The sequence below is a fragment of the Antedon mediterranea genome, chromosome 7, assembly GCF_964355755.1.
Source record: "Antedon mediterranea chromosome 7, ecAntMedi1.1, whole genome shotgun sequence".
Taxonomy (NCBI): domain Eukaryota; kingdom Metazoa; phylum Echinodermata; class Crinoidea; order Comatulida; family Antedonidae; genus Antedon; species Antedon mediterranea.
In genome coordinates this window covers 22,070,187-22,094,002 of record NC_092676.1, presented here as the reverse complement: position 1 = coordinate 22,094,002, position 23,816 = coordinate 22,070,187, and the positions used below count along the sequence as shown (strand labels likewise).

General features: G+C 33.2%; 1 protein-coding gene across 1 annotated transcript in view; it reads left to right on the top strand.

Moving 5' to 3' along the window:
• The window catches only part of LOC140054318 (TBC1 domain family member 2B-like), a 29,382-nt gene extending 7,322 nt beyond the window's left edge, over window positions 1-22,060 (top strand). Inside the window, exons 3-28 of the mRNA XM_072099258.1 lie at window positions 1,732-1,800; window positions 2,470-2,547; window positions 3,890-3,962; window positions 7,678-7,746; window positions 8,090-8,162; window positions 8,583-8,712; window positions 9,073-9,231; window positions 9,593-9,674; window positions 9,789-9,916; window positions 11,026-11,160; window positions 11,576-11,675; window positions 12,241-12,438; window positions 12,868-12,974; window positions 13,742-13,827; window positions 14,194-14,293; window positions 14,425-14,533; window positions 14,694-14,780; window positions 15,636-15,700; window positions 16,193-16,268; window positions 16,772-16,867; window positions 17,152-17,276; window positions 17,763-17,906; window positions 18,581-18,647; window positions 19,404-19,583; window positions 19,900-19,977; window positions 20,257-22,060. Of these exons, the coding sequence (XP_071955359.1) occupies window positions 1,732-1,800; window positions 2,470-2,547; window positions 3,890-3,962; window positions 7,678-7,746; window positions 8,090-8,162; window positions 8,583-8,712; window positions 9,073-9,231; window positions 9,593-9,674; window positions 9,789-9,916; window positions 11,026-11,160; window positions 11,576-11,675; window positions 12,241-12,438; window positions 12,868-12,974; window positions 13,742-13,827; window positions 14,194-14,293; window positions 14,425-14,533; window positions 14,694-14,780; window positions 15,636-15,700; window positions 16,193-16,268; window positions 16,772-16,867; window positions 17,152-17,276; window positions 17,763-17,906; window positions 18,581-18,647; window positions 19,404-19,583; window positions 19,900-19,977; window positions 20,257-20,382 (2,740 nt within the window). The 3' untranslated portion in view covers window positions 20,383-22,060. The remainder of the gene's footprint in view (window positions 1-1,731; window positions 1,801-2,469; window positions 2,548-3,889; window positions 3,963-7,677; window positions 7,747-8,089; window positions 8,163-8,582; window positions 8,713-9,072; window positions 9,232-9,592; window positions 9,675-9,788; window positions 9,917-11,025; window positions 11,161-11,575; window positions 11,676-12,240; window positions 12,439-12,867; window positions 12,975-13,741; window positions 13,828-14,193; window positions 14,294-14,424; window positions 14,534-14,693; window positions 14,781-15,635; window positions 15,701-16,192; window positions 16,269-16,771; window positions 16,868-17,151; window positions 17,277-17,762; window positions 17,907-18,580; window positions 18,648-19,403; window positions 19,584-19,899; window positions 19,978-20,256) is intronic.
• Window positions 22,061-23,816: the final 1,756 nt, after the last annotated feature.

Here is a 23,816-nt window from a genome sequence, read left to right as displayed (position 1 = left end):
AATCCGACAGGCAATGACAAACAGTGCTCTCGGCAAGAATCTTCACACGTCTATCTACTAATTTGCTCGTTTACCTTTTGGCATATTGTATGATTTAGTACCCTGTAGAACCCATCAAAAAAAGGTATAAAGTTCACACGGTACATGAGAATCATTTGTGTCGATCAACATACCCGTGAAGGTCCATTTACCAGCATTTGTTATTGCTTTCCTGAGAATGGTTGCAGCATTAAAAATTGTTTCGATGTCAGCTTGCATATTCATACCCTGCAAAGTAATCTGTATGGATCTGTCCCGAGTATCCTTGATGCTTACTAACTCCGATTCATTTTTTCTGCTTGGTTTATGAAATTCTAGGCCATGAATTTCATTTGAAATTAAATCTTTTACTTTTTTCCGTGAACAATGTATGTATTCCACACAGTTTGCGGCGCGTATATCTATATACGCGGAATGTAGAAACTTGGTACATCATGTCCATATGGGCACATTACATTTGTTGTCATTTTTGTTTGATAGTGTAGACAACGCTTTATTTTTGTATTGTAAACTGTATAGAGTATACATTACTAGTGAGGAAGGAAAGAGATACTGAAGTGGTTTCAAACCATACACTTCTGTACAGAATGTACATAATTTTCACTTTTGTGCACTTTCAGAAACACTTCATAGCATTCAATGCAAGTAGGGAATTACCGTAGAGTAATACATTGAATGCACTATATTCCATCAATTATTCATACTTAAAGCCCCATTCCCTACGTTTTTTAGATCTAATTTAAGATCACAAACTATATTTAATGTAAAAATAATACTATATGGTCCTATTGCGATAACTTTTTTCGTCTTTAAACGGTTAAAAATGTGAAAAATAAGCCGATTCTAATAATTATAATTAATTAATAGGGAATTACCGTAGAGTAATACATTGAATGCACTATATTCCATCAATTATTCATACTTAAAGCCCCATTCCCTACGTTTTTTAGATCTAATTTAAGATCACAAACTATATTTAATGTAAAAATAATACTATATGGTCCTATTGCGATAACTTTTTTCGTCTTTAAACGGTTAAAAATGTGAAAAATAAGCCGATTCTAATAATTATAGCGGCCCGCTATAAATCCCAAAATGCATTGCGCGCGGATTGATATTTTGTTTTCACCTGTAATTCGCCCACTTTTCGATCGATCGTGAGGCCAAAACAAATGGAAGACTCCTAACTTTTCAGCGAAAATACCGGGTTTTCCCCAATTTGTATCAACGGAGTCTGGCAAAAATAGAAAGACAATTAATGCAGCAAATAACTGACAACGTATATAGCTAGCGTACGATGTTCGTACGTTACCGATGTTTACCAGCTAGGCCTACAAAACTAAGCCTAGCTAGGCTAGGCCTAAGACCGTCCACGAGAGGTCGATCGCCGCGAGCTACTTAGGTAGTGCATTGTTTCTCACTTTTTATCATAATTTACCATAAAACGTACATTTAAGACAAGGAATGACATGGTTTAATGTTTTTAAAGTGATATATATGTATTATTTTCCAAAAAACGTCCAAAATTGCAGGGAAGGGGTCTTTAACCAATAAGAATAGTTGTTACATTACAGTATTCCAGTGTTTATCATGACGTACAATATCTGATTTCAGTGCATCTTATTATAATATAATAATAGTATAATAATATAATAATAAGCATTATTTTTATTTATTATTAATAATTTAAAGGTTTGTTTTTGAACAACGTACTTGTCATCTCTATTACTACAGAACCAAGCAGGATCTGTTACCACTTGGGTAAGTCTGTTTTTTTCAAATATTATTATGAATAATAATATACATTAATAATAAATATAAGTACTAAGCAAATAACAGGCTAGTTATCTGGAGGTTGTGGGTTTGAGAACGACCTGAGAATTACTTTGCGAATTTGTTCTTAATATGTACATGTACTTATTTAAAGTGGGAAGTAGCATTGACAAAGACATTTACGTTTTTTGACCTAATTTAAGGTCACACACTACATTTTATGTAAAAATAAATACTTTATAGACCTACAGTATTGTAACATTTTTTTTTCATCTTTAAACGGTTAAAAAATAAGTCGATTCTAATAATAATAATTTTAGTCGCCCGCTATAAATCCCAGCATACATTGCGCACAAATTAATATTTTCATATTGTGATGTGATGCACCCACTTCGACCAATCATATTGGTTGGTATTCCTAAGTCTCCTTTTAAATTACTTACTTGGCCCAACGTTGCTTAACTTGGTGATCTGACAAAAACCGGTGTTTTAATGTGATATTGTTGTAATATCAATGTGGTATATTGTCATATTACGAAGAATGTGTACAGTTTAGCAATTATACTGTGTGAAAGCTACAGTATACTTTTAATTAAAGCAAAGAGTGTATACTGCTAGAGGGAAATGAACTTTCTTTTTTTCATTATTTTTATTTAGGCACATTGATATATCTACAGCATCATTCAACTATGACGTTGCCTCTCAGGAGAATGGACAGTTTAACTTCGATATCAGGTGAGAAATAATTTTTATAAGACAGGGTTTGTAGATCCCGACTGGGGGCGCTCATCCTTCAGCTCTCCGCTATAGTCTTGTCTTCTCTACCTCCTGCACCATCAATAACAAATTGTGATAAACGTACAAAAAATCTTTAAAAAAATAAATAAATAAAAAAAAATTTCACCTACTGATTAGCAAGTTTCTTTAAAGCTCTGTCTACACTATCAACTAGTTTGACAAAAAAGTGTGATGTGCTCAAATAATGGTAGTGATATTCTTAAATATGGTAGTGATATGACACCATCATGTCCATAGGCACATCACATAAAGTATGATAGCATAGACAGAGATTTAAATAATGATTATAACATTGCTGTGGGATAAATGAACTATTGTCTGAAAAAATAGTAAATTATAAAAGTACTGTATAAACTTGATTTATGAAAAATGAAAGTTACAGTGGACAGACAAAGAGAGTCAAATGTAGTTTAGTAATCTGTCTGGAAAATAATATTGTACCTACTGTGAGGTCATTGATAGTACTAAGCACTTTGTTTTTATTTTGTCTACACTATTAAACTTTATGTGACAAAAACTTTTGATGTGCCCATATATGGACCCGATGATGTCATATCACTACCATATTTGGTCATATCACTATTATATTTGGGCAAATAACACTTTATTTTGTCAAACTAGTTTGATAGTGTAGACAGATCTTTAACATACTGTAGCTTTAAACGTAGACAAAGATTTGATTGTTGTATTTCATGGGAAAAATGTGGGCACCAACACTGATTTTTATTGAATATTTTTACAAAGGGAACCATAATAATAGCAAACTATACTTTAAATTGAATCTGTTCTTTACTTGCTAATTTTTCTGATACCTCTTCTTTGGGAATTTTGTATAATATGTGAAATGAAGCCTAAAAAATGCCTTTGTTCTTTAATCTCTAGATTTTGTAGCAAAAAAAATGAATTTTGAATAACAATGCACTGATACACATCAACATTGTGAAGAGATATTCTTTTACAGTGTTATTTCCTTTACTACAGTGAGTGTTGTTTGATACACAGTGCAGGAATTGTAACATCACCAGTTGTACTTATTTTAATGTTTGGATAGTCTATTAATATTATTAAGCCTGGAGAGCGATGTTATTTTGATTGCATGTTCCTATCGGATGTTTAGATTTTCAATCTTGAATTAATAACCTAAATTTAATCAACAGTAAGTGTTCTTTAATGCTTTGTGTAATTGATGACAAATTAGTTTTTGATTATTGGCAGGAAACACTAGTAAGGTGTTTTCTACTATATGCTATTTGTTGTTTTTATGCCTCGGTTTGTTCAGCTCTGATGGGCGACAGTATCATCTGCAGGCGAATGACCGACACACAATGATGTATTGGTTACAGGAGCTTCAGGTTAGTGTAAACAAGTTTCATTATGTGGGCTACCAAATAGTGGCATGCGGGCTAGTAAAATCAATAGAACATTTTTTTGCAGTTGTTATTTTCTGCGTAGTCATGATAACTGGTAATTTCTACTAGCCCAATGTGCATGTATTTTAAAAAAGTGTTGTCTACCTAGAAATTGTATCCATCCTAAGACAGAGGCAAGACTGGTTGCTATCTGGTGGTATGATAGGCCTACTTTTTTCAGAGAAAAAAACTTTTTTCAAGGGCGGATCTATATAGATATTGTCTAATAACAATGTCATTTAAAGACCCCTTCCCTGCAATTTTGGACGTTTTTTGGAAAATACTACATATATATCACTTTAAAAACATTAAACCATGTCATTCCTTGTCTTAAATGTACGTTTTATGGTAAATTATGATAAAAAGTGAGAAACAATGCACTACCTAAGTAGCTCGCGGCGATCGACCTCTCGTGGACGGTCTTAGGCCTAGCCTAGCTAGGCTTAGTTTTGTAGGCCTAGCTGGTAAACATCGATAACGTACGAACATCGTACGCTAGCTATATACCTAGCCTGACGTTGTATAGTTGCTGCATTAATTGTCTTTCTATTTTTGCCAGACTCCGTTGATACAAATTGGGGAAAACCCGGTATTTTCGCTGAAAAGTTAGGAGTCTTCCATTTGTTTTGGCTTCACGATCGATCGAAAAGTGGGCGAATTACAGGTGAAAAACAAAAATATCAATCCGCGCGTAATGCATTTTGGGATTTATAGCGGGCCGCTATAATTATTAGAATCGATGTATTTTTCACATTTTTAACCGTTTAAAGGGGGATTCTGGGTTTAAAATTGCTTTTAAATATCGTTTATTTATTAAATAAAAAATATTATAAAAATATAGACATGTCAGAATGAAGAAATAATAACGAGAAATAAAAAAATAAAATTTCATATACATTTTAGGGTAAATTCATGGAAAGTCTGTTTTTCAGCAGCTTAGGGAAGCTCATTAATATTCATGAGATATTCACAAAACACGTCATCAGTGGATTCCAAACTCGCGACGTCATGTACGTTGTGTTTTTCAATCTCCCCTGTCAAACGACGACCACCCGATCATTGTGAAATACATTATTTGTAGGTTTTCTAAGCTAGGCCTAATGTGTAATAATAACAGTAGTAGCATATATTTATTTGACATTTAATAAAATACAAAATTTAGTACAGATTACGGAGTCATAAATTATATACTATTTTTATACCTCGAATAGTACAGATCGTACTATCGGCTTCACGTACTAGGCTAGGCCTAGCCTAAATCATTTTTTTTTCATGGGTGAGAGCCATTCTGACTAGAGATTAAAACGCTAAAACATTGGGGCCCATCATGGGCCTAGCTAGCCTACTACTAAACGATTGGCCCACTACTAAACGATTGGCCCATAAATAACAAAACTCAGTGGATTCCAAACCCATCCTATCAACCAAACTCCTAAACAATCTAAACCTAAAACATTCTGCAAAATCGGCTGTAAATATCGCCATTCGCCGTCCGCACGTATGATGTCCCGATCGTCTAAGTAGGCCTAAAATAGGCCTAGTTTACTCTCCAAAAAAGCGGATACTACTGCATCAAGCAAGTAGACCAGTAGTAGGAAGGAGACCTAGCCGATCCGGCCCAGTTAAAAATTGAGCTAGCTAGTGTAGTAGACCCTATGCGAATTGATACTACCAGGCCTTTTACTAGGCTACACTTCTTAAAATTAGCAATACTTATGTTTACAAATATTCCAACTCTCTCATTCGAGCTATATTATCTATACCATTGCGGTAGGTCGAGTCGACCTTCAATCAAATACTGTACATCGTTCATGTTGTAATTATAGACGGGGTATACTCGACCCGACCAGTTTGGTATTGTATACTGTATCTGCTTATCACGTGACGATGCCAGGCATGGGTAGATAGAGCACGTGTATCGTCGTCTCGCTCTCCTCGCTCTCAGCAGGAATGTATACGTTACGCTTCATTGATTTTGAAGGCTTTCCCTAAGTCAGTGCGAAAATCGGCAAACGTAAAGTGCAAACATATCTAATTTTTCACTGTTTTGATGAATTTTCATAGAACATTGACTTTATAAATGGGAAGACCAACTAAAATTACATCAGATAAGTATAATTTTACAAAAGTAATTGATATGGTTAATGATAACGAGTCGTCGGAAGATTGACCATTTCACGAATTTCCTATTCTGTAACACAGTGTCATATTGCCGTAGCTGCACTTGTAATCTGGCCTCATTTCACAGCCTTCGTTCTGCTTCACTGGGCGCTTATATAAATTGAAACTTTTACCGTTCAAGAGACAAACAAATATATTTTACATTTTTTACTATTCATTTTAAACCCGGAACCCCCCTTTAAAGACGAAAAAAGTTATCGCAATAGGACCATATAGTATTATTTTTACATTAAATATAGTTTGTGATCTTAAATTAGATCTAAAAAACGTAGGGAATGGGGCTTTAATTAAACAAATATGTTTTCATAGCAAACTGTAAGAACAGATCCAGGATGTTAACAACAGCTGGGCTGAATGGTATCCTCTCCCAGAAAAGTTTTTGTAGATTTATTAAACCATTTTCCTTTTTTAAATCTTTCAAAGGAGGATGGGTTTCTAAACCTCTGTTAATTGTTTTTGGAGAAGAAATAAACGCATTTTAAACAGTACTATCTTTCATAATTATAAACACTTCTTATTGATAATATTAAACAATATACCAATATTTTAAACTATACTTTTAGTGTGTTTTACCAGGGATGAGTGAATTTCCTGGTTTCACTTTACTTGTATGTCTTATGGCTGTAGATATTAAGTAAGGAAAACTGAAAAAAATTGATGGTTGCTATTCTTTTGATAGCAAAAATAATGCATTGTACTTTTACTGGAAACCAAACTTTAAATATAATTTGTGCTAACAGGATGTATATGGTTTATAATTTAATAATTCTGATTCATTTGAATTAAATTCATTTTGAATAAGTTCCAATTATTCAATTATTGCTACGTGTTCTTGATAAATTGTTTATGGGAGCTTTGCCAACACTTACATTAAAAATTAAATAATTCAGTCATATTTATGATGAATTTGCGTCAAAGAACAATTAAAATCACTCACCATATGGTAATAATAAAAATTGATTTTCTAAATAATTATCTCCACTGTGATGGGTAAGCGCACTCTGATTAAAAAAATAGTTTTTATATTCTACATTCTACTGTACTGTGTAAAATTCTTCATCAAAACCTATAGTCTATGTTCTGTAAGGTGATTCAGTTTAATTTGGTAATAAAGAAAACATTTTGGCACACATGGTGTGTCATACCTCTAGTCATACCTCAGTTTGGCAAGAACCTTTAAAGGTGTTGAGGAGTAAGAGGAATGCATAGGGATTTATTGCAAATGGAGACAAACAATGAGTTGTATGTTATATGTAATAAGAAAATTAGTTTTGTGCACAGGTCAAACTGGGTCGTTTGCAGAATTTCTGCACGCATTGTTTGAATCTTGTATATTTTAATACCATCATGTGAGTGGTGGATTTATGTTGCTATTGGTGGCCCTTGGAAATGAAACAAGCTGTAAAAATATGTATGAACTGGAATTTACTGCGAGTTGTTTTGTTGATTTTTAATATTTTTTTTTTTTTATATTTAGGAGAAGCGTAGGCAGTACAGCTTACTGCAGACCTGCTTTGCACGTTCTAGAAAAAACCAGAATGAAAAGGTACATTCAATACTTTATATTACATTGATATTAAATTTCTGGCATCTATTATTTGTCTATTATTTTCAACTGATCTGATTGCGCTGCTGTTTTTAAAGGTCTACCTTTCGACAGTAATTCAAAATGGAAACAGCAGGTTAATTGAATAAAATTTCCCTTTTTTTTAGGTGTGTTTTTTATTCATTGAAATGTGGGGGGGGGGGGGAGGAGGTATGCTATTCAAAATTATTTCTGAAAAAAACGGCTCTGATGGGATTTGAACCGATCATTCCTACTTACAGGGCTAGTATCATGCCGAATAGATTTTGTTAATGCACTACACTATGTTGTTGTATTTATTTAGTACTCTACTACTGGACTAGTGAGCACACAAAGATCAAAACAGGCAATTCAGGTTGGATCAAAACAAAGTCCAGGTGACCAATTTAGTTATCATTACCATAGAATTCATTGTTTTAATCATCACAGTCATCATCACATTGCAATCATATTAACATTATCATCTGTATCATGATCAGTGTCACCATCAAGATTATTATTATTTATCATGAGTATCTTCAACAAAATTATCATCACTATCAACTTATCACCTCATCATCATCATCATCAGTATCATCAGTAGTATCACTATCAACAAGATCACCATCATCATTATCTTTATCTTCAACATCGTCATCATCATCATCGTCTTGATCATCATCGTCAACGTCATATATATTATCATCCTCTTAGTTATCTCCAAAATAATTTCTTTTTCTACATAATCACCATTGTTATCATTAATATCATATGAAAGATAAAAAGTCAATGGACATTATTTGTTACTTGTTTAATAGTTTACTCTCAAATTTTGAACCCACTTGAGGCACCAAAACATTCAGTAGGAGAGTCTGCCACTCAATCTAATCAGACTGCTAGCATGTTCAACTCTGCTTTTAGCAACCTCAAAAGTCTGGCACAAATAAGGTACTTTAATTAATGATATCAGATACGGTATGTTTTACGTGTTGTTTGAATTTCTTATCACGTTCAATGTGGTATATTTTTAGCCTGTCAGAAGTGTTTTGAAGTGGCTAAAAGTTCAATTTTATTTGACATTTTAATCTATTATTCATTTCAATAATCTGATAACTTCTAAATTTAATTCAATGGTCTTTGCTGTTAAGATTTAGTTACTCTATAAGTGTAACTGGAACAAGCATTGTTTACGATATTACAGTATGTTATTGTTTGTGGTTTTAATTATAAAAATGTGTATACAAGTTTGTGGTTTTAATTTTAAAAATGTGTATACAATAGAAATATATATGTTTTTGCCTATGCTAGCTTACCTTCAAGAAAGAGGTCATCTGGTGGCATGGAGGGAGTAGTGACCAACAAGCGGGGGTCATCAGGAGCTGAAGATTACCAGAATTCAGCTGATGTAGAACCAGCAACAACTGAAAAAGCCAAGCCTAAGGAAGGATTTATGTCAACGTTTAGAAAGTTAGTATATTAGATATAATTATATAATATAAACACATGAGACAAAGATATATATATATTTTGTACGTGATCAAGTATTTATCTTAACTGTACTGTAACTTTACCTACAGCTTCAAAGGAGGGAAAATCCCACCTCCAAATGTATTTGATTAAAGTCTTGTTTGACATTTCCCATGGTAAAGAAAGAAACAGCTTCTGGTATCTTTTCTTGTTGTGTCTTTGATATACTGTAGCACATGTTGTTATACTCTTTCTCGAATTCACTAAAGATGCATTGAAATGTATATGTCACTGCTTTTGTAATATGATATTACACTAATGTCATAGACCTCTGAAAATGATATTTTCTTGTTAAATTTAGAAAAACTCCACCGATTTCCAAAAGCAATTCTTTAACATCCAGTAATGTTTGTTCAGATAGCACATGTTCAAAATGTCAACAGGTAAAGAACAACATTTTATTTTTCAGAGTAAAGTAATTTGAAATAAGAAACAAACGAAATGAAAATGTTTTTTGTTTACACTATATAATTTTATTCTAATGTTTTGTTTCTTAGTTACAACATCAAATAAGTTCATTGGCAGAGGAGAGTGAAGCAATGGAGAATGAATCAAAGGCAAAACAAGAGATGATCACACTGCTCCATCAACAGCTCACTGCTGCAAACCTAGAGAAGGCTACCAGGTCAGGGCTAGTTTTTTAGTATTAGTGACTAGTCAACCGTGCTAGTTCATTTTGAGTTTCACAAGCACACTGGATAATTATTACCTCCGCCAAGGAGGTTATATTTTCACTCCTGTATGTTTGTGTGTGTGTCTGTCTGTCTGTGAACAGCTTGGAGGCCACACTTTTTATCCGATTGTCACCAAATTTGGCCACAATGATCTATGCCCCAAAAGCTCGGACGAGTTCAAATTTGAGGGGAAAAGGTCATAGGTAAAGGTCACAACTAACAAAAAACTATTTTACTGCCTGGAGAACACAGTTTTTTATCCGATTCTCACCAAACTTAGCCACAATGATCAATGACTTATCATATAATTGTGGTTAAATTTGGAAGGTTCAGGGTAAAAGATCAAGGTCCACAAAAAAAAAAGAAATAAAAATATAATTTAAAAAAAAACCTCAGTGGGACTTGAACCAGTGATCTCAACTGTGAGAGGCTGGATATATAACCATTACACCATACTGTCATCCACAACTTTGTCGTGTGCAGTTAGCCTATTTACACTTAGAACTAATAAAAAAAATGTTTAAAAAAATATATTCAGGGGGAATTTTATGTAGGGGAAATTTTACAGTAGGCGGAGGTTTGTACTCTCGGAGTACCCTCTAGTTCACTTTATGTTTATTGTCGTAATTTGATTTCTCACAATTATCATGGAACTAGACCCTTTACAGATCCATGGCAGCCACATTAATATGATCAACAGGGGCTGAGATGGACCAGTGCACTAGGAAACCTCTAATCTTCCAAAAGATGCACTTGGAAACTAGTAATCACTTATCTAAGAAGACTTGTTCTACCACCAGAACTATGGTCGAGGAGAGCCGTAGCTGTGTCAGTTGTATGTCTTTGGTTTGTGAGGCCCCTGCCTAAATCACTCAACCACTGGACTTGTATTACCTCAATCAATTTCTATAGTATATTATAGCGCTCTTTTGCAATTATTTTGAGTGAATTTGAGATTGTCCAATATTACTGTATTTACTATAGGCAAATGCAGCTTAAGCTGACGTAATGTTGATTTGCCAAATTTAACCAAAATGTTTTTGATTTATTTTTTTTTCAGTCTTCAATTTCTAGAGTGTAAAACAGACCAAGAAAAGTTACTCATACTACAGCGGAAAAATAAGCAACTTGTGCAATTAGAACAGTTACTACGGGAACTACAGGGTGACAGAGAATCTATTAAAGAACAATTTAGGTATGTGTTCTTTACAGTCCTATACTGTCTTGTAGACAGCAATGAATTCAGAATCATGTAAATAAAAAGAATTATATTTCATTTTTATAGTTAAGTTAATCTACATAATTATATTCTAAATATATATATTTTTTTTCTGCATCTAAACCTAAACCTGTGCTTAACTTCTTTCTGGGTCCCAGTACTAATAGTTAGTATAGTAACTAGCAAAGATAATGATTGATTGATTGAGTTTGATTAATTGGAATAGATTTTATTTGTGGATAATTCATTCGTATAAATATTTAGGTAAAATGCTATTATACTAATTTTGTTCTTTTGTGTTTTTATAGGATTTTTATTACCTTTTTTATACAGTAGAATCCCTTTTTTGGAGACACCCTTATTAAAGGGGCACTTTCGTTTTTCTTTAAAGATCCTGTGAAGTAGAAGTGATGGGGTTAAAGGAACAAGTAAACATGTTTAAAGAACTTATAATGGCAAAAGATGAGATAGTTATGAACCTAACATCAAGAGTAGGTCTATTTTTTCTTCCCAAACCTTGTTGCCACTAAAACACAATGCAAGGGCGTAAGCACAACGCAACTAATTTGACCAATCACAAGCGATGGATTATCATTGGTCAACTTGCTTGTGTTGCGGTTATGTCCTTGCGTTGCGTTCCAATAGGAACTAAGCTTTATGATAGAATGATCATTGTTTGTAGTTGACAATGAAATGCTTAATTTAAAAAAAAATAAAATATGTTTAAAAAAAAACAAAAACCTGTAAATAAAAAAAAAATTAAATAGACCATTTTACATTTTAATGTCACAAAATACTGTAATTATAATTTACTTTGACCAAAAGTTGGATTAAAAAAACATTATTTACCTATACATAAACTGTAATTTAAAAGAAAAAATAGTCAACTGGAAGTTCATTGTCTGGAAGACAATAGGATTCTGGTTTATGTAACCATTTATTTTCCCCTAAAAGTGAATATCTTTATTAAAGCTACAAACACAGCTTATTGAAAGGTTCAATCATAAATGTAGAAACATAATACTTCTTAATAATATATTATTATCTTTTTAAAAGGTGTATGAACTTGAAAATCGCACTCCAGCTGAGCCTATGAGACCAGCTCCTCATGGCGCTATAGTAGATTGTAATCAGTCAGGTGACCAGGCAAATGGGTATGATTTAACAAGTGATACCACATGCGGTAATTCAACTTCAACTGGCACTTCTCTCCCAAAGACAATTGTTGACATTAAGGAAGTTGATAAACTAAAAGTAAATTATTATCAGCATTTTATCAAATTACCTTCAACACTTTGTTCAAATTATTAAACCAATTTAGTGTGTAAGTGCTTATTTCGACATGGAAGTGATTACAACTAATTGTGGTTTATACGAATACCGTGTGCATGACGATTCATAGGAACATGGAACCAGTGTGTACAAGTTATGTTTAAATGTTCTGGGCTTTTGAGTTGAGATGCTTTCAGTTTTGTGTTGAAATACCACCTTTAGGGTATATACTAAATGATAATTCTTTTCTTTAAAGCATCAATTGTGATTTTGGCAACTGATTCTTAATAAGGAGTAGTATGTATTTGTGATGCAGGATTCTCCTCAAGACTAAGTTCATACTCATAAAAAAATTTGAAAAATCAACAACTGTGGATTAATTGATTATGTAAATCATTTTACATCTTTTAGGACTCATTACAAGCATATGAAACACAAAACAAGTTTTTAAACAAAGAAATCCTTGAATTAAATCAACTACGTACCAACGATGGCATCAGGGAGAAGGCATTGATTGGGTAAGTTTTCTAGTGTAGGCTGACTTTTATTTCAACTGTCAGATCTAGATGGACTCTCTGGATCACTGTAATTGTCCCAAAAGGGTAGTTGTCCAGGACGTAATTGATTCCACGGTTGTATAGGTGGTAGTTGTCCCTGTGAATAGTTATCTTGGAATTCTATCTAGGTTACTACTAACTATTGTAACCTAAAGTAATATATTGTACACTGTGCATTTATTTTGCCATTTCATCGGCCATGGTAATATATGATTACTTTTAACACCATTTTCAGACTGAAATTGTGGACATGAGTTGATATTGTGAGTCATTTATAAGGCAATAACTGAATTAATTGGGGTGAACATTGCAGAAAATATTTATTGAAATTCCCTATTCAATAATTAAGGAAGTTAATGATTTCAACAGTATTTGTTTAATTTAAACAATATAGTATTTCCTATTCACATTTATGCAAAATTGGCACTGAGAGTGGTGGCGTCCTATTCGCATAAATGCGAAGTTGGTAGTGACTGGGTTAAAGCCTTTTAACTACTGGAACCAGAAATCATTATAATTACTGTAAGAGGACGAAGTTTAGGGAGAACCCTATTAGTCGAGACACATTTTATCGATGAAGGTGTGCAATTTTAAAATTTGCCTTTTACTGCGACAAACTGTAAAAGTACCAATAACTCTAAATCAGTGAAATGAGATGGGTAAAAAATTACAACAATTTGTTGTAATATGAAAGAAACTTAAGTATGTATTACATGTTTTATTTTAAGCCAAAATACTGAAATGGAGGCAAGCTACTGCAGAATTAACAGCAAATATTTACTTCTACTAAAGGAGTTAAAAGCTCCTCAAAGAGGTATGTTAAATCACTTCTTCTTGTCATGTGGCTTTTCCTTCATTAATTCATTTGATTATGGCTGGATTGAATATAAAAACTGATCATTAAACCACATCTTGTTCAGACAATATTGCAGAACTTTATTCTTTAAGAATAAAGTTCTGCTTAATGGAATGGTGTTTTATTGATAATAATAGTGTGCTTTATAAATCGGGCAAAGAAGACATTGACAGAATTAGGTACTGTAAATTGTTCGACTGGAATGCCTGTTTTGACAATCCGACAATGGTACACTGTAAATTGCACTGTGCATTGCATGTTTTACCAAGTTATACTGCTTTTACCTAATTAAACAGTAGAATAAGTTTTGTTTTGTTGCATTAGATGGTGTACAAGCTGATGATCTAATTTCTCGGCTGTTGGAAGATGCCATTGCTAGTGATTCATCAACTGCAGTGGAGAGTGCAAGGACTGAACCTACTAGGTAAAGTACTGTACAGAGAGGCAGTGTTACTGTACAGTAGGTGTTAAATGAATTACTCTAGTATTACTACAGTTGTATTAATCAATTTCTTTGTGATCTAACTTGTTTACCTTTACCTGTATTTTGTGTAGATTTGAGGAATATGACCAGTATGGGTTTAGTGTTACTGCAGGTGATGATATGGATGATACCTTAGCATCAAGAGCTGCTCAATTCCAAAGAAGATCAGATGAAATATCAGTAAGCAATTTTCCTTGGTATTTCTTTCTTATGAAGTTTTGGCAAACTTACATGTTTTGCTTTTGCAGTGCAGTAAATTACAGTGTTCATATTGAAAGTATGTCCATTACAATTTTAGAGAGTAATTTCTGAAGTTATAAAAATATATTTTTATCTGCAGGCAAAGATGAGAGATATGGAAATATCATTGTCTGTGAAATGGGAAAATTATTTTGTAAACCGAGGAGATAGAGATCTTATAAAAACAGTAAGTATATTTCAATTCTACACACCATGTCACCACGTTCAGTACATAATGTAACATTTAGAAAGTCATTCTTTGCCTTAAAGCTTGGTTCCTACTAGGACGCAACACAAGAACGTAAGTGCAATGCAAATAATTTGACCAGTCCCAAGCAATGGATACAAACTGTCACTTTTCATTAGTCAACTTGATCGTGTTGCACTTACATTTACATCATTTCTTGGGAAACATGCTTAAGGAAATTAATGCTGAATTCTTAAGCTCTGTAAACACTATCAAACTAGTTTGACAAAAAAGTGTGATGTGTCCAAGTATGGTAGTGATGTGACATCATATAAAGTTTGATAGAGCTTTATGGGCTCTTGTCAAATTACGGTGTCCAAGTATGGTAGTGATGTGACATCATATAAAGTTTGATAGAGCTTTATGGGCTCTTGTCAAATTACGGCAATTATGCTGTCACAGTTTTTCACCCTTCTGTATGAAAAAGATTGTGTGATTCTAGTATAAACTAGTATAACGTTGAGAGAGTGTTCAAACTCCTTCTCAAATAGACTTTAATTCAAAGAATTTCATTTCCTTTTAACTTGCCCATTTTATTTAAAACTCAGAAAACAATTCATTCCATCATTTTATTATACATACCTGTCTAATAATAAATTATGTTTACTCATGTCAAATATCAATTTATCAAACATATTATCTAAATTTGTATATTGATTTAGAAACACCAATAACGTACAACAAATGTTGTACATATTCTGGGCCAGAGACAAAGAATGCCAGTACCCAATTCCTACAAAGTGTGTCCTAATATTCTGTTTCTATTTCTATTTTTATTTTTATTTCTGTTTTAAGCCTGAACTGAAGTCACTTGTACGGCAAGGAATCCCTCATGAATTTAGAGCTCATGTTTGGAAAGGGTAATAATTCAATTCAATTCAATTTATTTCCACATTCCACTACAACTAATACATGGAGGATGCATATTGTAAGATCGGTGCATGGCACAAGCATCCTTGAAAAATAATAAATATTGGCAATAAAAATAAAAGCAAATAATAAATAACTAAGAATATTTTCAAAAATTCTGTAAAAACTTAAATAATGATTTATACTGTTATTATTTATAGATTTATTAAAATGATGTTATGTATAAAATAAGTTAATTATAATGAAAACAAAGTATGGATTTTGTTTATAAGCTTTCTACACTGACAAGTGTCTCAATGTTTAATTCCCTATGTTACCAAACACAAACTCTTTCATTTTCTGTAAGAAGTTCCTTAGTGCCTAGCTGCCACAAAATGGCACTCTGTCCACAGTGGCTGTGCTTTTAATTACTATTTTTGGAGAATAAAAAGCTAAATTGTACATATTATTATATTATATATACATCTGCCTCTCAATTCTAGCTGCATAGATTCATTTGTGAAGAAAGATAGAGAAATGTACGGAGCATCATACTACATGAAACTGTTAGATAGAAAGGTAGGCCAGCCATTCATTTTTTATGATTTATATCAACAAAATGCAGAGAAATGTAATTGTGCAGGTACGATTAGTAATTGAAACCACTGTTCACTGATGAAAAGGAATGCTACAGTAAGGAAACTTCAAATCATAAGTACCTCACTAATGAAATATTAAATACTAAAAAGTTTTATTACAAAATGCATACTTCATTTCTTTTTATTATTTTAACCGGCAGTTTTGATACAATACTATTATATAACATGAAGCAGTGCCCCACATAACATTCTCATGTTCTGCCATTTTATATTGATAATAATACTTGTTCTTATACAGCGCTTATTGCCCAATGCTTCTAAGCACTTGATTAGATAGCTGCTGATCCCCTGGTAGACAGGGAAAATAAGTTTGGCAGACACAGAACTTCGGAAAGTGGGTTTCTGTGGATATATACCTGTATGTAAGTTGTCCATCACCTAGATATCTATTCCAAATTCATCACTTTCTACTTTTTTTAAAAGAAATACCAACACAGTCCTGCAGTGAAACAAATTGAATTGGACCTCCTAAGAACATTGCCAAACAACCAGCATTACTTAAACTTAGATTCAGATGGAGTAAGTATGCCATGTTAGTACATGTTAATATTGTTTCCCAATGCCAGAGCTCTGCTCTGCTTAAGTCAAAATTGTTAGTGCTTAAGTTTGAAATTAAGGCTTTATGTATCAGACCAGTCCTTTTAATCTTACAGATTCGGCATTTCAAAAGATACAGTACACATTTTTGCTTAGTTTATTTAAAAAATAAAAGCAGTTGCACAAACCAGAAATGACTGGAGAGATCTTGTCAGTTATGTAAATTATGTAAGCTAGGCTATTTTAAAAATTATTATTAACTATAGATTCCTAAACTAAGGAAGGTGCTACTGGCCTACAGTGTCCACAATCCTATGATAGGCTACTGTCAGGGGCTAAATAGACTGGCAGCCATTGCTCTGCTCTACCTAAATGAGGAGGATGCATTTTGGTAAGTATTCAGTTACTATGGAGCCTGTTTTTCATGGCTAATGTTTGCTAATACAGTAGAAACCATAACTGGACACTTTCAAGACCCATCAAAGTGGCCCCTGAATAGCTTGTTGACTATAGTCTTTTAATTTTGTCTTGCATGAGGCTTGGGCAGTGTAGCTGTCCATGAGACAGATTCTGGTACTGTGTCATTCAGGATTTGAACCAAGTATGAAAGCTCAATGCTTCACTGCCACCAGAAAGAGCAAAATGACATATTATAACCCATTAACATTTGATGTTACAACCCACAGCACTGCCAGTTTTGATTATGTGATGAACTGAAAAGCTATCAAGACAACTAATCATGGTTAAAATGTTTAATGCCACTATGTATCACTTTTGCTTTGGGGACTCCAACGATTTTCAAGCACTTTTTGAATTAAATTGGAATGACTGTGAAACAAAGTTTTTATAGTTAATAATGGTTTTTTTTTTTAATTAGGTGCATGATAGCAATTATTGAATATATTATGCCACCTGACTACTACAGCAAGACTTTGATTGGATCACAGACTGACCAACGTGTTTTCAAAGAACTCTTAAGTGAAAAGATTCCACGACTAAATGCACATCTTGATCGAGAAAAGTAAATGCTATTGCTATGTTATTTATTTAAATCAATAATATCATAATATCCTATATCCCTATAACCCAAGCCATCAATTTTGGTTTTCTTTCAATTAGAGTAAATATACTTTTTACTCGGGGTACCCAAGTCTAGGACTCTCTCATCTTCTCTTCCATCTGGACACTATCGGGTAAAAAGTGCGATTTATAAAGTACTACTCCTCCCTTATTCGTTGTAGTATTGAGCTGGGATTTTGCATGAATATTCTACAGGGACATGTCCTCAAAGCTATAGAGCCGGATTTTTAATTTCAAACCGGATGCAGCCATATCACGTCTCGAAGATTGTACCGTATAGCTGTATTTGGTAGCAAGGTTATTGATGTGTATGTGACGTTACATCCGGTCTTATGACGTCATTACAGCTTCTTTTGCTGTACCCCGAGTATCGCACATTCATGCTTGTTCTGATCTAGTTTTTAATTATTACACCTATATAACATTCAAATATTGAACAAAAAACAATATTTAAAAGAATTTAAAAGAATATTAAAAAATATATTTTTAAATAAAAAATACTATAAATCTAGATTAACTGCAATATTGTGTTTTAACTGTTGTACAGTAACTGTTTGTCGAGCAGATAGTTATACACACACTTTTTTATGTTTAAATGTTTTTTTTTTTCATTAGTGTGGATCTTTCATTGGTGACATTTAATTGGTTTATCACAATATTCTGTGACAATATCCCAGCTGAGGTAAGGCAATGCTGTAACTGTATTTCATTTAAAGAACATTTTATTAATTTCAGTAATGGCAAAATAACAATAATATATATAATAGACATTATTGAGGAACCTGAAGAGGAAAACATGTTTCTTGTCACATGCAGGAACCCAAAGAAAAAGTACAACAAACAAAACAACAAAAACATTTCAGACAAAATTGCTTACAACTTTTAAGCATATACTTTTAAGCTTATAAGCTTTTTTGAAAAATAAATATGGATTTAGCTGTTTTTAAACTGTCATCATGTTTATTTCACGTTTGACCTGTAATCTACAAAATGGTATTTTTGGATTGTCATGCCAAAGGCGGGTAACTTACTTAACATACTTTTGATGGCTTTTTAAAAATCTTAATTGGCTGTAAAGCACTTGACTGGAAAATAACATTAATTGCAAACTCCTAAACATTGCACATAAAAAAAAACTGGACCACGAATATACGACAAAGATGGTATTGTTCCAATGAACAGAGAGAGAGAGAGATTTAGTTAATTCTAGAATATATATTGTTCAGTACCTGTTGCAGTGATTATGTGTCAAAATGGGTAACATTATAATGAACATAAAATAACCCTTAAAATGGAAAAAATAATTATGTAAATACAACAAATTAAATGCATTTCTTCAATGATATATTGACTGGTATTGATAGGTTGATTGATGAGTAAATAGATAATCAATAAATTATATTGATTAAAATTAATTTTGATTATTTTTTTTTTGAAGACTATGCTTAGAGTATGGGATACATTTCTGTTCGAAGGAAACAAAGTTCTCTTCCGGTTTGGTTTGGCTTTTTTCAAATACCATGAGGACAAATTGTTGCAGATGACAGGGTACATTGAGATTTTTAACTTCCTACGACAGATGCCTTCAACAATGAAAGATATCAAAAGTTTATCACAGGTAAAGGCAATTAATTTAAATTTTGTTATATATGTTTTTATTTAGAATTTATTTTTCTTGTTCAAACATTTATTTTTTAAGTTATTGTTTTTGTGAAAAAAGACCCCAGTATTTTAAGTAAACAATATTATACAATAGTTGAGTTACAATATATTGAAATAAAATTATTTTATTTTAATGCTTCAGGTATTGATAATATAGGGTTTTGCGTCTTTAAAACTTATCATTTACGAACTGCTTTCAGACCAAGGGGTGTATACTGTAAATGACTTCTACACTAATGAATGAATACATTTTATTAATCTGTTTATCTTAGATTGCTTTTCATGAATTAAACCCATTTCCCAGAAGGCACATTAATAACAAGAGGCAGATACATCGAGCACAGGTTCTTGTAAGTTGGTTTCGTAAATTTTGCAACGTTGGAAGTACAGGGTCATGAGGTCATACTGACGATGCAATTTAACAGTTCCCTTGCGAAACTACTGTAGAAAGGAATTCATTTACAATAAAAATATACTTACAGAAATACTTGCAAAATATAGTACAGTATATGCACACTTAAAAAAGCCCACAACCCTTTGAAATGTTGCACATTTTGGACAAACAGAATATTGTAGTGTTATACCTTCTTAGCGTATGATTATTAAAACTATATTTTATTTCTTAACAGCATGAACTAGAAGAGCTCGATGCCATTAGAGAAGAATTTGTGACGACGCGACCAAGCGTAGTGGTAGATGGCGTAATGAGTGACGAAGAGGACGATTACGCTGTTGTTGATGCAATCGGAAATTGAAGTTAAAAACTATTAAAGTTTGACAAATGGGGAATATTAAAACCTATAATACAAGTCTGTAGTTATCCTATCAACTAATATTCTGTATTATACAAATAATGATTATATATAGTTATCAGGCTGTCAACAAATGTGTGTATCTGTGGCTGCTGTTGGTATTTGTAGCAGCCAGACATAAGATCAAAGGACTGTGTTACGAGTTCCTATCTTGGCAAGGTGAGTTGAGTGTCCTGTTGTTAGCTTTCCTTGTTTATATAGTATTCATATAAATTGAATATGTTACTCTTCTATAGAGTTTTAGAAGCTGCACACTAAAAGTTTGATTTCCACTCTGAATTACACACAGCCAACCACAATAATTCTCAAAATGTTTGTGCATTCTATTGGTAAATATGGGAGAAAGTAATGCACAGCATCTGAAATTAACCAATCAAAATGGCTAAGCAATGCTATAAAATCACATGTGCTTTCCAATAAATTGTTATATTGTATTATTAAATTCAATATTATATTGTGTTTACTTAAACATTCCCTTTAAAAACATGAATGAATACATAGGCCTAGTCTAGGCCTATACATATACTATTTGTATTTTAAATAATCTTGTCAATATTTAATGTTAATGTTATGATTGTTTGCACAATTATGAAGAGAATAATGCAACTATTGCTGAATTTTATTTATAATCTTTCAAAAATTTCTTTCAAAAAAATGAAACGCAGATAATAATAATATTTCATTAAATCATCTTTACATTGACACAATTTCATCATAATCATGCCAGATGATTCTAGTCTTGCAGTATAATATGTTTTATAGTACTTCCACATTAAAATGATTCTAAATAGGGACCAACATGCCGAAGACCACTATAACAATGGCTTTAATAGTATTGTATATCCACGGCTTTTCAAATTCAGCTTAATTAAAATGATTCTAAATAGAGACCAAATGCCGAGGCCACTAGAATAATAGAGTTGTATTTTATTTTGTTGACCGTCCATACAAAGTAACAATTGTTTATAATATGATCAATTTTAAATTGGTGCCTTATAAATTCCGTCTTGTAGTAATATTTATATGTTAATTCCCTATAAACTAGAAGGCACTATGAGAGCGCAAACCATATGAAAATGTGTTCCCATACAGCTATGAAACCGTCCTTTAAAATCTTAAGGTAATCGGGCAATAACTTTTTAAGTAATCCTGCTTACCAACAATCAGAAGCATCCGATTGACCTAATAACCTCCCACCATTCTGGTGGACGATAGTTGATAGCAGGGTGCAATTAAAGCAGGTGCTAAATATACTATCTCAATAATAGTGAAGTGATTAATATGACAATATTTAAAGGTCTAATACATACCAATAAAGACATCATAGATAGTTCTAATAATAAAATAAGATTGTATAGAAAATTGTAACAGATGATAGCTCCTAGTTAATCTATGCACAACAAATAATTATTTTAACACTATAAAAAGCATGTGCGAATATCATATTTTTAAATAGCGAGAATGAAATGTTTTAATATTGCGCATATTAAATAATCAGTACTAAATAATTAATTGGTTATTTTTATTGAAGAAATTTATATAAAAAAAAGTATGTACCGTATATTGCAAAAGCTTGGATTTAGGCTATATTATAAATAAAAGGATATTATGAATAAAGAATACAAATTGAGTGTACCGAACGACTTTCTGTCGATCTCTCAGTTGAATCGCTTGTTCGAGGTTGGTGTGGTACAGTATTTAAACAGAAAAAAGGAAGAGGCGGGGCCAGCCATCAAACAAGCGTCTGATTGGCTCAATTTTATCAAACGACAGAGCAGCAGAAGAGCAGACGATCGAACTGAAACAGCGGGAATGTTAATGGAAACATGGAAGGCGTGAGGCGGCGCAAGAAAGGAGGTAAGTTAATATTTATAATAGTTTATACATAATATGTGTGAAGCCTACGTCTACTGTGAGTTTACTTTGAGTCAAATATCATGCATAGACGTATCTAAGGGAAACACTTGCAGGCCTGGTAGGTGTAGTCAAAGAATATAAATAGGTAAAGAATCAACAGTACGCGCTGCGTATCCGGATATTCACCCCCTGGACATTTACCCCCCGGACAACTACCCCCCGGACAACCACCACCTGGACCACTACCCCCTTAGGACAACTACCCCTTTAGGACAACTACCCCCCGGACAAATACCCCCCGGACAACTACCCCCTTAGGACAACAACCCCCTTAGGACAACTACCCCCTGGACAACTACCCCCCGGACAATTACCCCCTAGGAACAATTACCCCCCGGACAATTACCCCCCGGACAATTACCCCCCAGAAAACTATCCCTTTAGAACACCCTAACCACCCAGACCATTCAACAACCTGACTCTGCAACAGTGTATAATAGGAATTAATAACTATATTTTAATGACGAATTACTATTCATTATTGTAAACAAAAGTAAAAGATTGAACATCGAACGTATTATATAGTACTCCCTGTATTTACTGTAAAGACTGGGTTCGCTAATAATAATAATAATTTTTGCGTCAGGACAATGCTTCGATAACCACTGGTCTTAAAAGAATTAATTTTTGTCTCAAATTTGTCATATATGTATTTTTGTACACTTGAAGAATAATATCACTTTTGATATTTGACCTCAATGTTCACTCACCGAATAAACGTCGATCTTTAAATAAATTCCCCTCAAATAAACGGTGACCATGTCACTCCCATGAAATATCATATGGAATAATCGGCGTCTATTTCCATTAGATTATACCCCTCCCATTGAATAAACAACTTTCTTCCAATAAATGTCCACCTAAAAACCACCTAAACAATAAACAGCCCAGGCCGTTTTTTCAATAAATACGGCACTTTAAATCTAGCACATCTAGGGTCTAGCGTGCTGTTAAACAGAATAATCGGTTAAAAACGGGTGTTTCGAAACTAGAGACCCGAGACCAGAGACCAGAGACCCGAGACCCGAGACGAAAAGGGAGACCTAAATATACGAAAAGGGAGACCCACGTACGAAAAGGGAGACCCCACTATACGAAAAGGGAGACCCCACTATACGAAAAGGGAGACCCCACTATACGAAAAGGGAGACCCTAATATACGAAAAGGGAGACCTAAATATACGAAAAGGGAGACCCAATTATACGAAAGGGAGACCCAAATATACAAAATGGGAAACCCAAATATACGAAAAGGGAGACCCACTATAAGAAAAGGGAGACCCACTATAAGAAAAGGGAGACCCCACTATACGAAAAGAGAGACCACACTATACGAAAAGGGAGACCCTAATATACGAAAAGGGAGACCCAAATATAGGTCTCCCTTTTCGTATTGGGTCTCGTGTCAGGTCTCTGGTCTCGGGTCTCTAGTTTCGAAACACCCGTTAAAAACAGATGAT